The sequence below is a fragment of the Fulmarus glacialis genome, unplaced genomic scaffold, assembly GCF_000690835.1.
Source record: "Fulmarus glacialis isolate BGI_N327 unplaced genomic scaffold, ASM69083v1 scaffold35247, whole genome shotgun sequence".
NCBI lineage: Eukaryota > Metazoa > Chordata > Aves > Procellariiformes > Procellariidae > Fulmarus > Fulmarus glacialis.
The window spans coordinates 16663-33201 of record NW_009223189.1 but is presented as its reverse complement, the minus strand read 5'-3'; the positions used below and the strand labels follow the sequence as shown (position 1 = coordinate 33201).

Here is a 16539-nt window from a genome sequence, read left to right as displayed (position 1 = left end):
CTACATCAGATTTAGAACAAATGTTTTCTTGCCAAATGGCTCTCTGAGGCAAGGAGAGAGACTGTTGCAGTTGCTGTGGTTCTGATTAAATCAAACAAATGGCTACAGCGCAGTTGATTAACAAGCACTTTCTTTGAGTGCTGTAATCCTCGGCACTGTTGTTGCCTGACTGGTCCCTTAAGCAAACGCCAGCTCTCACCTGTATGCCATCCTACAGGAGTGACATACTGAGGCTAGTCTCAAACGGGAACCTCAGCTGGCAGTGTGTATGGCTCACAGCTGTTACAGCAGCCGATATCCGGTGTCTTGCTGGATTTGGCCCTGACGGAAACATCTGTGATCTGCATAACTGTGTCTGATGCGTGGACAAGGGCTGTGTGTATGTGTGTGACACAGTCTAGTTGAATGTGTCTGTCATATCTGCTTTTTAGAGATGGAGGCGTCCGTCTGATGCCTGTTACTCCGACATTAGCGAATTCTAATATATCAACGTGTGTTAGAGGAAAAGTGTTCCCAAATAAAACTGCCTGTCCCTAAGCAATAAGTACAGGACGCATCCTAAAGGATGCATCAAAAGAAGTTCTCTGCCAGTTCAGCACAGTCTGGTTTAATGTTGTTTAATTCTGGTTAAACTTAACTAGTTGACTCGCTGGTAAAAGGAAAGAAAATTGTGAATTGTTGTATTGTCTGCAGTACTGGCTAAGTTGTTCATATTTGGTTGTTTGGGGTTTTTCTATCCAACAGGTTACTGGTCATTTAGATGACTGCACCTGTGATGTAGAAACCATTGATGCCTTCAACAACTACAAGCTTTTTCCTAGACTGAATGAACTTCTGGAAAGTGACTATTTTAGATACTACAAGGTAATTTTCTCATACAAGAATTGTATTTATTTTGTGTGCTGCTTTTTTTTTTTTTTTAAATCTCCCTTGAAGTTATTGCTGATCTTTTTAAAATCAGATACCTACATTTTAATCCTGATCTTTTAAGAATGCAGTCAATAACTGGGACTCTTTTGTTATCAGGAGAATCTTAATGTGCTACAACATGCTTATAAGATGCACGATTTTAAAGATATTTTCTGATGCATTTTTCCCTCTTAAGAACTGAAGCAGTAGACCAACGAAATTCTTCCTTCATTGAGCTGTGGCTCAAAAATGTTGATGACTGGAGATCCACGTTGCATAATAAGAGTTTTGATAGTGTCTCACCTGACATGGAAAGCCTGGTTTAGTTACCAAACATTCAGGCGAATTGATGGCTGTTACTGCCAGACCATCCTCATTAGACAGATTATTCTCCCATTCAGTGAGATTGCATGTATGTGACTAAATGTGGGTTTTGTTTGAGTGTGCTTGGGTTATGGAGCAGTATTTTACCTGCTGCATACAGATACTGAACAGTGACTGTTGCCTGATTGTTTCTGCAGACAAAACAAGTATTTACTCTTCTGTAAGAACAGTTTAAAAAGTTCCCAACTTCACTGCACTGCAAACTAGAATGGGGCCATATATAAATCACTGAGGTAGAGCTCCTTCTCCCTGCTCCCCCTCTCTACCAAACCCACAAAATCTTGTTAGATGTTAATTGTTTTGGAAGAATGATACTTGATACCAACTCACATAAAAGAAAGACTAGAACTTGTTAAAGAAGTTAATGTCCTTTCCCCCTCCAGTGTTGGGATTTGTAATAGAAATACTAAGATTGGTCTGCATGAAGCATGAATGGAAATGTCTCTGTGTGAAAGCACCAGAAGAAACAGCAAAACAAGGATTAAAAGAATAACCTGTACTGATAATAAGGATGTGAACGATAGCAATCAATCTGGTTAACACCAAGGAATTATTTGTTCCCATTGAGCCCAGAAGGCTTGCACACCAATAAGTCCAGAACACAGATGACTTGACAGCAGAAGACCTGCGCTCTGGCCACGCGAGGATGGTAGCAAGGCTCTGGCATATCCTCTTCCTGCTCCTCTAGCAGGGAGGCAGGGCATCCTAAGATGCCCAAAATAAGGAAACAAAATCAACAGGGAGCAAACTTCCCCCAAGATTCATGGAGAATGAAGTGAGCAATATTCCAAAGCCAAAGATTGCCCGGTAGTAACTGTTGGGTCCTACAGGGTACAAATCACGTGGCCAAAACCCAGTTTGTCATTGCCCAACAGGAGCCTCAGAATGTGATTAGGAATCAGTGGCCCATCTGTCCTCTCTTCTGTGTTACCACAAACAGTCCTGGCCAGGCTGCACAGGCAGACATATCTTGTATGAGAAACGAGAGAATGTGTGAGATCAACTTTGTTTAAGATAAATAACACCATCTGTTTTCACTCAACCTTGCACGAAGTTTTGTTATCTGAAGTCTTGCACTAAGGCGCTGAAGATGTGTGTTGGTAAACTGTGGTGTGGAAGGTTGGCTTGGTTGCTCAGAGGAAATGTGTAATAGGATAATATGTTATTTGTAGGTAAACCTGAAGAAACCTTGTCCTTTTTGGAATGACAACAGTCACTGTGGAATAAGAGACTGTGCCGTAAAGCCCTGCCCATCTGTAAGTACCAAATTCATTCTTTTACCTCTTTTCTATATTTGGCTTTTGCAGATCAGGAGGAAGAAGCAGGCAAATTCCTTACTCTTCTCATTATTGTAGCTATAGCAAAACTATGGCTCTGATGGAGCTTTTTTAGGTGCAGAATACTGGTATCCATGAGAAAGGCCAAAATGCTAAATTCTGAAAGTTTAAAGAAAGGCTAGGCTTTTAATAGCTGACCTTCCGTGAATGGCCAAAAACTTGTCCTGGTCCCTCTCTTATTTTTGGTATTAGTGAGATGGTTTTTGGGCAAATCCACTGTTGTTAAAAGAAGTGCCTCTTGTGTTAACTGCCCATGAGCTACACTGTGATTTGCAGTTTTGGCTGACAAATTTGACGAGGCCCTTTCCAGCCCTCTCTCTTTATGTGAAATGGTTCTTTCCAAGTCCTGTTTCTCAGTTCAAAAGCAAGCACTCTGGTCCCTGTATCCTGGACAAAAGGGTTTTGTTCATTGAGCTCAAAGAAAACATCTTGACTGCAGGTGTCTGTCTTGAAAAGAAGGGGCCGAGAAAGCGAGTGAATCGGAACTTGGTTGCTGGGTTGATTGAGTGGTGAAAATGCCACCCAGCCAGTGAAAGAGGCCGCCTGACGCTACTTGCATGCATTTTTCCAACTCGCTGCTTTATTTTCATGTATGATTTAAAGTATGCTGCAGTGAAGCAGGTGTCTGTCCCCCTCACCTGGTAACTCTGTGGTAACCTGCTGTAGTGTAGCTGTGGGCTGAAAAAAAAAAAAAGCTGCTATGACACCTCGAAAGAATCTGGTACAGGTGTGTGTGTGGGCATCAGTTGTTATATAAATTCTCATATGTATGTTAAATTCATTTGCCTTCTCAGCAACTACCCTACCCCTTAAACAAGTGTCCTTTGCTTCCCTAGTCTTCAAAAAGGCACCTATTATGGACCCAAAATGGAATGATGATTTTTTTTTTTCCCCCCTCAAAAATAACCCTAAATTTTGTTTAAATACTTTTTTCCTTAAAAAGGATGTTTTTGGTAACGATGATGGCCAATATGATGGAGTAATGTTATAATTACATTAGTATTAGCTAGAAGTTGTTTTTATTTTAAGAACTGACTGTGTCACTGCTGTTTTTAATTATTTTGATTTGGGTCCATTTCATTCTGAAAGCAACAAAAATAACGCTTATTCATTGCTTAATTTTTCTCTTCCTGTGCTGTTTGCCATCACAGTATTTGCTCCTGCAGTGTAGAAGTGGTTTTACTGCCTTCCTACTAATGGAGGAAATGGAAGTTGAGGAGAATTTAGGGCCCGATTGTCTTGTATGTACTGCTCGGGTTGCGTGGGGCTGGCAATGTTATGTGATGGAGTGGTAAAAAGGGAGTTTTTGAATGACGTGTATCAGGGGCTGGGAGTTGCAATATCTGAGGAGGCGCCTGGGCTCCTGCCAGGAGCGCCGGCATCACCGGGAGACAGGATGCCAGACATCAGCTGACCAGAGGCAACTCCAGCTCCTCTGAAGTTTATGTTGGCTTCCCCAACCTCATGCTTGGGTAAGCAAAACATAACCTGACATAGCACCCGTTGGAAGGCTGCTGACCTTTTGAGAAGCGGAGTCTTGCGAAAAATGAAAATAAAACACCAAGAATATTGCTTAACCTTAGTCTGTGGAGGAGCCAGAAATTGGATGTGTTGTAAGCAAAGCTGAGTGCTTTGATTACCTTCTAACTTCCAGAAGCTGTAGTAACCTTCCTAATCTTTCTCAAAGATTAGGCTGAAAGGCCTCATCAGCCCCACATGTAGCACATGCTCGATTTTGTCTTTCAGGATGAAGTCCCTGATGGAATCAGATCGGGAAGTTACAAGGTAGGTGTGCTTGTGTGCACAAAATGACACAGCTTATAGGACCAGTTTTGTGTCACTGCAGCTGATAAAAGCTGCCTTAATCAGATGGGTAGTATTTGTTGGGATGTGCTTTGTGGCTGAATTTTTACCCTCTTCAAGTGTTTGGGATGCTATAGAGCCTTTGAGATGGCTGTCCTGAAGTCAGGTATTCCCCTCCACTGATGTAGAGCAGTTTAGGAGACTTCTCCAAGAGCAGGTGTTCTCAGGCACAAAATGCTCCTACAGCAGTGCCAGAGGCTGCTGTGAGTCCCTGCAACAGTCACCACAATTGCATAAGCCTCTGAATATCTGCAGACATCCTGTGGAAATACAGGGTGGGGTGAATCATAAAAGTGTTTCTGATACTTAAACTGGTTAGTGCATTAAAGGCAGAATTATAACAGCAGAAAAACTGCTTTTTAATCCTCCTGTCTCCCCACCCCTTTGTTTTTCAACCCAGTATTCGGAAGAAGCCAATAACCTTGCTGAAGAATGTGAAGAAGCAAAGAGACTTGGAGCTGTTGATGGCTCTTTGAGGTTTGACTTCTTTTTCCACAATCCTTACTTGTCTTGAAGGGAACTTAGTATCAGTTGCTCTTTCTGATAGTCTTTTTCCACTTTTTTTGCAGCAAGGAAACCCAGCAGGCAGTGCTCCAGTGGACTCGGCACGATGACTCTTCAGACAGCTTCTGCGAAGCTGATGGTATAGGGACCTGTTTGATCTGACAAGTCTTGTAATGGGATTTTAAGCACCTCTGCAGAAGTTTCATGCCAATGTGTAATATTTCAGCATGCCTGGAGCATATATAGCATTTCTTCTATTTTCCACCCGCCCTGCCCTCAGTATTTTGAAAATAATGTGATGCAAATATTTCTGACAAAGCTTCATTACTGGTCAGGGTCTTGCCGTGTTTAGCAAGTTAGCAGCTTGGATGGAGCACGCTCAGAGTTTACTTTGCCATCAGCGGCCTTGCGCTCCGATAGCTCTGAAGGCCAGAGAGCTTTACGCTGCTGCAATGGGTTGATGCATAGAAAATATTATGCACCTGCCTCTCTGGAGAAGGATGAGCTGGTCTCTCTGCTGGCAAGACTGTTCAGTATGCGAAGGGGTGGCTGGATCAGCCTTGGAAGATGTAATTTTCCTTCAGAAGTTTTTGTCACTGACCCAGCACTCTGCTTTGCAGACATCTATTCTCCTGATGCGGAGTACGTGGATTTACTCCTGAATCCTGAACGCTATACTGGCTACAAAGGACCGGATGCCTGGAAAATTTGGAACAGTATTTACGAAGAAAACTGCTTCAAGTAGGTGTTTTGGGAGACAGGTTTCACAAGCCTGCAGGCGCTTGTTTTTGCAGAGGGGCTGCATGTGCTTTAACTGCTCCATTGATCCCCATCCTCCTGTCTTTGCTGCAATGCTTGTGCAGTGTGGGCTGTCAGAGGAGGGGACAAGCCATGCGGCTGCCCCATGAGCCCCCTTCGGCTGTTCTTTGGACCACAGCTTGCCCTGGTGCAGGCTCCCAGTGCAAGCACTGCAGTGTGGTGTGACAGCCGCCTGGCAGGGGGTGCACATCTCTTGTGTGATGCGGTGCTGGGCACACGGTCCTGTCCTCCCTGGCCGCTGCAGGGAGCTCTCTCCCCAGTCTGTGTGCCGATTTGAGCTCTGCTGTGGGTACCCCTGGGGCTGATGCACAGTACTGGTGGGCATTGGTCTGTAGTCTTGCCTGCTCTGATCTCTAGTAAGTTCTTCCCCATTCGTACCGGTGTATCGTGTTGTACCACGGCCATGGGATAATGTCCACTAGCACCTCTGTAGACACTTGAGTTTTCCTAGCTGTTCTTTCTAAAGAAAGAAGGGGGGAAGAAAAAAAGAGAAAGCCACATTTTGCTCTACCCCTTTCCTGTCTGAGCAAAGCTAAACAGAAGGAGGTCTAAGAACTCCTTAGGCTATTTGACTGCAGATAAGTTACTGCTTTTGCTGCGCTGTGTTTCTGCACAGCAAGGAGACAGTCACTTATTTACATATCTTATTTAAATGATTATTTTTTCTTCCTCTTAGGCCTCAGAATGTAAAAAGACCTTTGGCATCTGGTAGAGGTGAGTCATTTATTTATCTCACTAAGTGGTTTAGTAGTGTACTGATCCTAGCTCCAGGAACAGTAAATGCTCTCTGAGCTACTTCTACTGAATGAGAAATATGTTGTAGCTCTTGATGAAGTGTAGAATTTTATGGCTAACGCAAGGGCACCTGGAAGTGTGGCTTTCTAGCATCCATCATGAAGAAAGGAAGTCTGATCCTCCACTCCTGGAAGAAATGTGAGCTTTGGAGGGACTGGGAGCAGGACTGAACCCCGAGCTCTTCCTGGGTCCCTGGTTTCTGTACTCAGCAATGCCAAACCATCTGTGACGGACTGAAATGAGAACCTGGCTGGGATCCTCTGTGGAAACCATCCAGCAAGAGACACACTGCCCTAGAGGCTAAGACTAGACAGTGTAAATGAAAGTAGGGAGGGGTTCTGGAAGCATAAGAGCTTCTTGCCCAAGGCTGCTAAGAGACCCCATGTCTCCTGATGCCCCATCCTGCCCAGACATCTAGAACGTCATCAACCTCACTCTCCATGTTTGACCTGAACACCTCTCCAGCAGTACCCTCTGGGGTGATCTTTTGATTTTCCCTAAACTGCAGGTGCTTTCCCACCTCCCTTGACCCTTGTGCAAAGGAGCAGCACTGGTGAAGGAAATGTACAATGTCCTTTAAAATATCAGTGCTTCCCTTGACCACCTCTGTTATTTAGGGCAAGATCTGAATGAAATAACACAGGTACGTTGAGGGGAGAGGGAAGGACTGCTGTTTTGCAGAGGAGGAAGCAGGAGGACATGAAAATAGAGGGTCTGACCTGATATCTGCAAGGGTTGTTGCAAGCAACTAGTAAACTGCAGGAAACAAGGATGGGGTCCTTGAGTATCCTGTTGGAGGTCATACAGGAGATCCCTGGCAGAGGTAGACACCTGTGTCCCTTGTTTTCCAGTCTCTCCTTCAGCTATGTGGTAGTTTTACTTCCTTTGCAGATATTGATCCCTCCTGCGTTGGTCAGGTTATTCAGTAGCATTGCTCATCTGGTGTGTTCACTGCCGCAGTTTGAGATGATGTCTCCTGTGTTCAGAACATTTCTAAACCTCCCTGGAGAGGTTCGCTCTCTCGTCAGAGCAGATTAACAGAGCAATCTTAATGCTTGTGCTTTGGAGTTTAATTTTGGTCATGTGTAATTTTTATCTCCTCTTTTCTCTCCCTCCACCACTCATGCCTTTTTTCATCAGGAGATGATGGAGGTGAGTAGCACTCTGTTTGTTTTTACTGATAACAGAAACAAATGTGGCTTCTTTATCATGCTGTCACGAGCTCTACCGTTACATAATGCACCTGGTTAGCAAAATCATTATTCAGGAAAAATCAGAAGTTGTCTTGAAATTCTGCTGTGTTCAGGACCCTGTGGAGAGATCCCCCTGAGCTCCTGGTCCCTGAGGCCAGCCCATCCTTGCGCGGAGGCCTTAAAAAGCACCAGCAGTTTTTTCAGAGTACAAGTCGCATTTGAAGGTAGTCACTGAAGTGTCGTAAGCCTTCAGGAACAGGACTTGCGTTGTGGGTTTTTTTCAGCGCTTGTTATTGCTGAGAAAGCAGCTCTCAGGCTGGAGCTTTGACAAGACTCATAGTCCCAACAGCCTCTGACAGCTGGTAGGAGCTGGGTGCCCAACTCTCTTAGGCCCTGCAGGGCTCACATCTGGGAAGGGCTGTTTGTCCTTTGCAGCACTGGGCCTGTGTATATGACATGTCTTTTTTTCCGTATTATCTCCAAATCCATGTTGATGTTCTCTAGATTACTTTCAAGCATGTAGTAGTGGGTAGCGTGAAACACTGACTTGTGTGATTGTATACACTGGGTTGCACTGTGTGGGGTTTTTTTGGTTGGTTGGTTTGTTGTGTTGTTTGTTTTTTTAATAAAAATACCCCTCTCCCTGCCCTGGCCAGAAGAGAAAAGCAACCTGTGATCCTTGTTTCCCCCTACGCTGTGCTGTTCTGCAGCACTTCTGCTCCCCGCAGCCCTTGCTGAGATGGGTGGGAAAGACCACGTGCTATGTTTAGCTGGTGCCACGCTGTGTTATAGAAGCATCAGTCGGAAGGGTGAGGAGGAAAACTATTTTCATGCTTTTCTAATGCTCCTTTCCCTGCTTCTGCAAACTGGAGTGGGCAGAGGTCCTCTGGGGGCTGGCCTCAGAGGTGGTTTCAGGGCATCAGGCTTGGGCAGTACCCTCCGCTCTGCTGTTGCTCTCCTGTGCCGCAGAGGGGAGGGTACTGCCCTGTCTCATTTATGTATCATCCTGTTGTGCTCTGAAAGGTGTGGCCAAAGAAGTAGCCTAAAACATGACACTGCATTAAAGCCCTCCTGCTGCTGTAAGGCATCTCAAACTGATGTGCTTGTTTTCCTTTTGTTTCCAGGGCATACGTTTTACAAGTGGCTGAAAGGTAATCCTTTTTCTAAACTTGGTTGCTCTTCCTGGGATGAACGCAAAATAGCTAGGGAGTGGGTGGGAGTTACTGGCCACGCTCAGGTGGGATTAGATTTCTGTCTGACAGCCAGGAGAGGAAAATGTAATGTATGCTTTCAGTATCTTAAAGCGCCCATTTCTTTTCAGATGTCTGTGTAGAGAAACGAGCTTTCTACAGACTCATTTCTGGTCTCCATGCAAGCATCAACATCCATTTGAGCGCCAGGTACCTTTTACAAGGTAAATGCTACTTTCTACTTTAGCTCTCCCGCATCAGTCCTAAATTGACACTTCTGTGGCTCAGCTAAATGCTAGCTGGAGCCTGTTCCAGCAAGGTTCAGGCCTACTTCTGTGCTCTTCTCTTCCCTCCCTCAGCACACAGGTTGTGTAACAGAATCAGGAATGCAGTTACCACATGCCTTCAGGTCTGAAAATGGCTGGACTGTGCTCTGTACCAAGTCTTCCAGCACGTATTCCTTCTATTCTTCCTCCAGGGTTATTTTGGAGTGGGTTTCTAACTGCGTATCGAGGCTGTCCCTCATCTTTATCACGGTCAGTTTAGCAATAATCTCACCTAGACTGTGAAATGCTTGGCTGGGCTTTCCCAAGAGCCTTGATCCGTTTCCATATGCCATTTCCATTTCCTTTGCGTGCCTTTGTCCATAAGTAGCTATCTGAAGAATCTAAATTGAAAATCTAGGGTGATGTGAAAACATGATTTGTGTGTGTCTCGCGTGGCCAAGGGCTGTGGCATGCTGCTCATGCAGGTTCTGACTGACTTCCTGAAGGATTTAGTCATGGTAGTTTAGAGTGGTACCTGTGGACCAAACCTGCCACCTTTATTCTGCTAAAGCTTACAAAAATCAAGTACAGATTTAGAGATAGCTGTTGGAATTTGGATAAGTAATTTAGATTTAATTAAGTAATTATATTTAAGTCTCTACAGCCCACGTAGGCCTCACCTTGATGTGAGTTAGACTACGTTAGAGTTGGGAGATAGAATAACAAGAGAAACATCAAAGGCAAGAGATGAGTTGGGACCGCAGAGAGGATTAGCAAAATAAGGGTGGCTACAGACAGCCAAGTAAGTGTCTTTGGCTTGTGTAGAAAGGGATAGCTTCTGCTGGTGAAAGGCTACAGAAGATGGTCTCTGCTCTGAGAGGAGGTTCCTGGGCTCAGCGTGGGTCCATGCAGGGATTCCCATCTGCAGGTGCCGTGATCACCTTGTAGAGCTCACAGCTCAGAGTTGGGGAGTCCTTTCCTGCTGGGCTGGTTATCTATTGGTGATTTAGAAGATAAAGCTTCTCCCATTTTTTTTCTTTTTTATACATCAGCTTGATATGACTGTATTATATCTTCCACGACATCATATAATCTTAAGTACACGATGAGATGAGCAAACAGAAGCATTCTTTGAATGCTGTGGGTTTGATAACGGAAAATAGAGGCCAGTCTCCCCCAATCCTTGGCTGCTTTTGTTCTCTTCCATTTCCACAATAGAATGAATTCTCCTAAGATGTCCCCGTTCATTAGGGACCCTCCCAACCTCTGGCCCCCACGCTGCTTCCCAGTGCAACGTGATCAGGAGGCCGGCGCTGTCTGCCTCTGCAGACACTCAGACCAAAGGAGAGACCTCTTCTGAGTTCTGCAGTAAGCCGGCGGCTTTTGTGGTCAGGAGTGAAGGAACAAAGGGACCTCCAGTCCTCTTCACTTGCAGACAAATGTTGAGCTATCACCAGCTTACATAGAGCTGCTCTCAGAAACAATCAGCTCAGCTGACAAGAAACTCTTCAACTGATGTAACTCTGTTTAAAATGGGCAGCCTCCGTTTTTAGCTTTTGCTTGTAAGCCTGGGTCATGTTTTAAACCAACTGACAAAGCTCTGCACGACTTCTGCACTTGTTGGGGTTTGAGTTTGGTTAAAAGCATCCCTCTCTTGAACAATTTGCTGTTAGTGAAAGGGCTGTGACTATTGTGAAGCTTGGATGTCCCTGGTTAGAGTTACATTTCACCATTTAGCCTGAGACGGCAGGACGAGACGAACCAGAATTGTACCCATCCACCTCATGTCATTGTTTTGGGTTTTTTTTGCTCTCTCAGATACGTGGTCAGAGAAGAAATGGGGCCCCAACGTTACAGAGTTCCAGCAGAGATTTGATGAAGTCATCACCAGAGGGGAAGGTCCCAGAAGACTCAAGAACCTGTATTTTCTCTACCTGATAGAGCTGCGGGCCCTATCCAAAGTGCTGCCGTTCTTTGAGCGCCCAGGTTTCCAGCTGTATACGGGGAATAAAAGTCAAGATGCGGAAATGAAAAACCTATTGCTGGAAATTCTCCGTCTGGCCAAGTAATTACATTCGGTACCTGGGGAGAATGGCTCTTTCAACTCTGGCATCTCTGAGCGTGCTTAACCTTTCACTTAAAGCGCCTAGAAAGGCAGGTTCTGGGTTCGTTCTTGTAGGGGGATAGTGTGATTTGTGCAGTAGGATAATATTGCTGGGAGTATGTTGGTATCTGTATTCAAATTGCAAAACAGGGTAATTAAGCCTACAGTTTAATAGTCTAGGCTGCTTTTTTGATTTAGCAGAATTGAATTTAATAATCGCCTATGTGTCAGCCCTGAAATTGGCTACCTGTTTGACTCATCTGTGGAATACCACTCCTGGCTTCGTGTTTTTGACTAGAAAAAAAAATCCTAAACATGTTGGTAACAGAGATTTGGGCTGTTGAACAGAGCTTGGAGTAAGAGGAATGGAAGATACTGGAACCAGATGGAAATGCGTGTCTCCTAATGCGATCGATGTTTGAATTTATCTTGTCACACTCTTGTGCCTTCAGTGCTTACGTCTGTTAGAAAACAGATTACAATTGCTTAGAAACCGTAGAGCAATTGCTGAAAATGTCTCCAAGGTGAGATGCAAGCTAAAATTGAAAGCCTCCAAGAGATTTAAGAAACAAGCAGCTTGACTTAAAATACATGTAGAGACGTCCAATGTCTAACACCTATCGGTTTCATTTGCACACCTAACCAGATACTTCTGTGGGTCTGGACGTCAGCCGTACAAACAAGCTGTGGAGAGCTAAAACTCTTTTCATTCTGTTTCAGGTCTTTCCCACTGCATTTCGATGAAAACTCATTCTTTGCAGGGAATAAAAAGGAAGCTGCTAAACTAAAGGTAATTGGCCAGTCCTTCCCTTTGGGGCACTTGCTACCTAAAGGGTGTTTTCAGGTGTATGTCTGGGATAATACTAGATCTAAAAGGGTCTCCCAGTATGTGCAAGGTACCGGATCAGGTATTTCCAATTCATTTTGCTTTCTGAATGGTTTTGGATACTTGCGGGTAACTACAGACTGTAGGGTGTGCCTTAAGGAGAGCAGTGAATTGCTGCTGAGGACCCCACTGCAGGAGGCATTTCCCTAACTCAGTCCCACTGAATTTAGCCTGAAATCCAGAATTAATACATTATTGGATTTGGATTAATACATGGAAGAAGTCCTAATTAGTGTGTAACCACGATCAACTTGAATGTCTTTTCCCCTAGGAGGAATTTAGGCTACACTTTAAGAATATTTCTAAGATAATGGACTGTGTTGGCTGCTTCAAATGTCGCCTGTGGGGGAAGTTGCAGGTAAGATTTGTCAGCAGCTGGGGACGTGTCTGGAAGCACCTCATCTGACGGGAGCGCAGATACCGTTTGTAGATACCGGTCAGCTCCTAGATACAGATCGGGGCTGCTTGAGTTCAGCAGGAAGCAGTGTGCTGATTCCAGCTTGCTGGGCCTGGTAGCAGCTGCCTGTTGCCTTTGCAGTTGAAAACTGGGTTAACCTGCTACAGCTGCTCCCCGAGAGAGGGGAGGGGGTGCAGAGGCTCTGGCAAGGGAGGCAGAGGGTGCTATAAAACTGGGGGTTCAGTGAGATCTGCACTGAATTTTACATGGGGTCAAACCTAGACAGAAAGCCTCTGTTGGGTAGCTCTGCCATCACAGTAACGCTAAATAAATAAAGCGTCCTGTTCTGCTCCCTCCTCTGAGCTGTGGTAAGTGAAATCCAGGTCTTGCTCTGTTAAGATGATGTCAACGGGAATCCTTGCAAAGATGAAGGAGGGAAGTAAAGTTAAACTTGTGAGTCAGGCCCTGGATGTCTCCCTGCTATTAAATGACCTTGTTTGTCATGCACAGACGCAGGGCTTGGGTACAGTGCTGAAGATCCTCTTTTCTGAAAACCTGATAGAAAAGATACCTGAAAGTGGCCCTTCCTATGGATTCCAGCTGACAAGACAAGAAATCGTTGCCTTATTTAATGCTTTTGGAAGGTTAGTTTGAGACTTTTTTCTCTACTTTTACACAAGCTGCTGTGTTGCATCCCATTTAACTTAAACAGTCAGTTCTCATCAGCAGTATTGGTGTTAACTCCTGCTCTGATCATACTGTATCATAAAGAAGCTCTCAAATATCAGATGATGTTAATATGGAGTGCAATAGTTGGAAAAATTTAAAACAATTTGTTTATACTCTAAATTTCTGTAAGAAATTCAAGGAAGCATTTGTATTAAGATTCAAAGAATTTAGTGATTTTTAAGAAACTGCATGACTGTCCTCAGAGCACATTGTCCCCAGACAAGGGTTGCTGTTCTTGTTGTTCTTGTTCTACATTTAGAGCTCTCCTTCAAGCTTCTCACTTCCACCAATTTGTTCCCAAATCTGTTTGTAATGGTTGCATTTAGCAGGAATCCATCAGTCCAGCCCTTGTGGAGAGCTGGATGAGGAGTTTTTGGCAGTGAAGGAGGGTAACGTGGCCTTTAGGAGAGAGAGGCAATTGCAAGACACTCTGGTTATACATTACCGCTTAGTGGTGTTGACAGACTTGGAGTTTCTGGCAAAACAGGTTTTTCAATGGATTCTTCAGGCGACGTTGCTGCCGATGCTGAGGCTCAGGGGTCCTGCTGTGTCTCGCTTGAAACCTACTGCAGTGTGAATGGCCAGCAGTGGGGAGACCCTAATGTGCATCAGTCAAATTTGGAAAACCCAAGAATACTCTTCCCCAGGGATGTGGTGGTGCTCCCCTCCTGAGCAGAGTTCCCCTTAGGCCAGAGGAGCTGGGCTTCCTTCTGCCTTCCTAGAGCTGTGTCGACGCAGCCTTTGGAAGCAGCATGCAGGAGACTTACGGACCCTCTGAACATCTGTTTGCAGAGGAAGTTGAGTGAGGGCTGGGAGGCAAAGAGCCTTTTTCTTTCTTCCCCTTCCACCTCTGCTGCCCAGCTAAAACTTTACCCTGGAAGTCCTCTGCTGTGTGAAAAGACTGGGGCCAGGCAGTGCTTTCTCAGACTCCCAACTTTATATCCCACCTACCTGGATTAGAAGAGCCTTTTAAAATAGACCTCCATCTTTTGCTTGTTGTTCACAAGTGATTTGGGTTATTCAAAACCTCCTTAAAACAGAAGTTTGTCCTGGCTGGGAAGGGCAGACCTCTCCTTTACGGGAGAGGCGCTCACGGCCGTATCCTCGGAGTCTGATCTGGTATCTTTGCTGATGCTCCAGGGGCAAAATGCATTCAGCAAGAAAATGAGGTAGGCAATTAAAAAAAAAAAAAAAAAAACAAAAAACAACAACCTTCAGAAGAAACAAGCTTATATTGCAAGGAGACTCTGTGACCTGCCTGCACAGCTGATAATATTATGGTCTGTTTCTTGACCTCTAGTTAATGGGTTTGTCTGATCACTGCTGAGCTCTCTGTAACATCCTGTTCCACTGTGTTTTTCAGTGTTTGCTTTAAAAAGAGTCTGCAAAATTAATGAAGGGCCTGATTGTAACCAGAACCTAATTTAGCTGAAATTCTAAATTCTCTTTTCCTAAGAGCTGCTTGAAGCTTTACTTGATAGCAGTCCCTTTCTCTTGAATTTTGAATAAGGCGTGATGCATATGTTACTCTAATGTTTCCCTTTTGCTCTCCTCGCACACAGGATTTCAACAAGCGTTAGAGAACTGGAAAACTTCAGGAACATCTTACGAAATATGCGGTGAATTCATTGGAGAAAGAGAGACTCAAACTTTTACTGCTTGGCTGTTCTGGGTTCTCTAAAAAAGGACAGATGCCATCATTCCATCACACTCCCGACCACTACACGGTGAAGACCACTTGCTGGACCTCCTCTTCCCAGCTGATTGTCTGTAACCTGCTGATGACAAATACTGTGTACAACGAGAACAGAAAAAAGCTACTTTTTTGTTTGTACAAAAGTGGGGACTATATGTGAAGTTTATTTTATATATTGGAAGATCATTCTGAATAACTTCTTTAAATATTGCTGTACTATTCTGATGGATTAGATCCATCTCTTTGCTTTCAGAAGCTGGAGGTAGGGCAAAAACTGTGACTGAATAAATTTGGGGAAAATTCCTTGTCTGCTCCTTGATTCCAACCAGCCAGACACTTACAGTGTCTCTACGCTAACTTCCTGCTGCATAAAAAAGATGGCAAGGGATTGTGGGAACCCCCTGTGCTTCAGAGCTGCTGCTGTACCAAGGTGCCTTCCTCTTCCTGGTGAAACTTTCTCATGGCAGCGGGCTGTTCCTCATGGTCTCTGCTGCACTAACCCTGCTGCGCTGACTGTGTGCTGTAGGCTTCAGTGAAGGCAAGGGGAGATGAACCAAGAAGCAGCATGCTGGAGGAACCCTGCTACTTGCTGTTTGGCCAGCCTTGTGCCTCCATCTTGGCTAGAACCTTGGGGGAGCAACAGCGCTGGTTCCCTGCTGCCTGGTGAGGAGTAAAAGTGTGCTCTAAAAGGTGGCTCTGGGTTTTGCTCTCTTGAGGGAAGGAGAGGGTGGGTAATGATGAGGCTAAGGCAAACGCAGGGCAAGCACAGCCCTCTTCTACCTGCTGTCAGGAACCAGAGGTGTGGCAGAAAACAGGGCTTTGTTATGAGCCCCGCAATGCTGCTCTGCTTGCAGCCAGCACCTGAGGGCACCCCCCCTCCTCATTTAGGGCAAGGGGAGCCAGCAGTCAGCCGTACCCCTGCACCCCACCTGACTGTCTGTGGGGCAGCAGCTGCTGCCAGGACCCAACTTACAGCCTCTCCCTGCAGCCCATGCTGGGACCTGCTGGCCTTCTGCTCCTCCCAGCCTGTTAAAGAGGGTTTGTCCTCTTTTGGGATCCACTCGTCTCACACTGGTAGCCGGGCAGGGCTAAAAAGGGAAAGGACGTACTCGCCGCGGGGCTGCTGCTCCTCAGAGGCGGCGCAGAGCTGCTCAGTGGCTGAAGCCAAGTTGAATTTTACCGCTCCAAGGACAAGCAGCTGGGGAAGTAGGACAGAGAGCTGCTGTGGCAGAGCAGAGGTCAGCCGCAGCCACCCATCTATCTCAGTAAAGTGAGGGGCGAGACACCCCAGCCCTGCTGCAAGCTGGGTCCCGCAGGGATAGCGCCAGCCATGATTACACCATCCGCCTTCGCAACAGGGGCAAAGGACAGGCTCACGTGTGGTCAGTGCTGCCAGAGAACAGACACCCCCAGCACGGCCCCGTGCAGCAAGGGGGTGTGGTGGCCCCAGCAGCCGTGCTGCTGTTA

At 45.5% G+C, this 16539-nt stretch overlaps 1 protein-coding gene across 1 annotated transcript; it reads left to right on the top strand.

The window, feature by feature from the left end:
• Window positions 1-744: 744 nt before the first annotated feature.
• ERO1L (ERO1-like (S. cerevisiae)) lies at window positions 745-15053 on the top strand (the record flags this gene model as incomplete). The annotated part of the gene is made up of 15 exons (XM_009581720.1): window positions 745-864; window positions 2466-2549; window positions 4377-4415; window positions 4894-4970; window positions 5063-5136; window positions 5618-5738; window positions 6493-6530; window positions 7752-7763; window positions 8929-8955; window positions 9126-9218; window positions 11079-11325; window positions 12085-12154; window positions 12522-12608; window positions 13158-13291; window positions 14939-15053. Coding segments are annotated over 15 exons (1284 nt in total), but the record flags the coding sequence as incomplete, so codon positions are not given.
• Between the last annotated feature and the right edge of the window lie 1486 nt (window positions 15054-16539).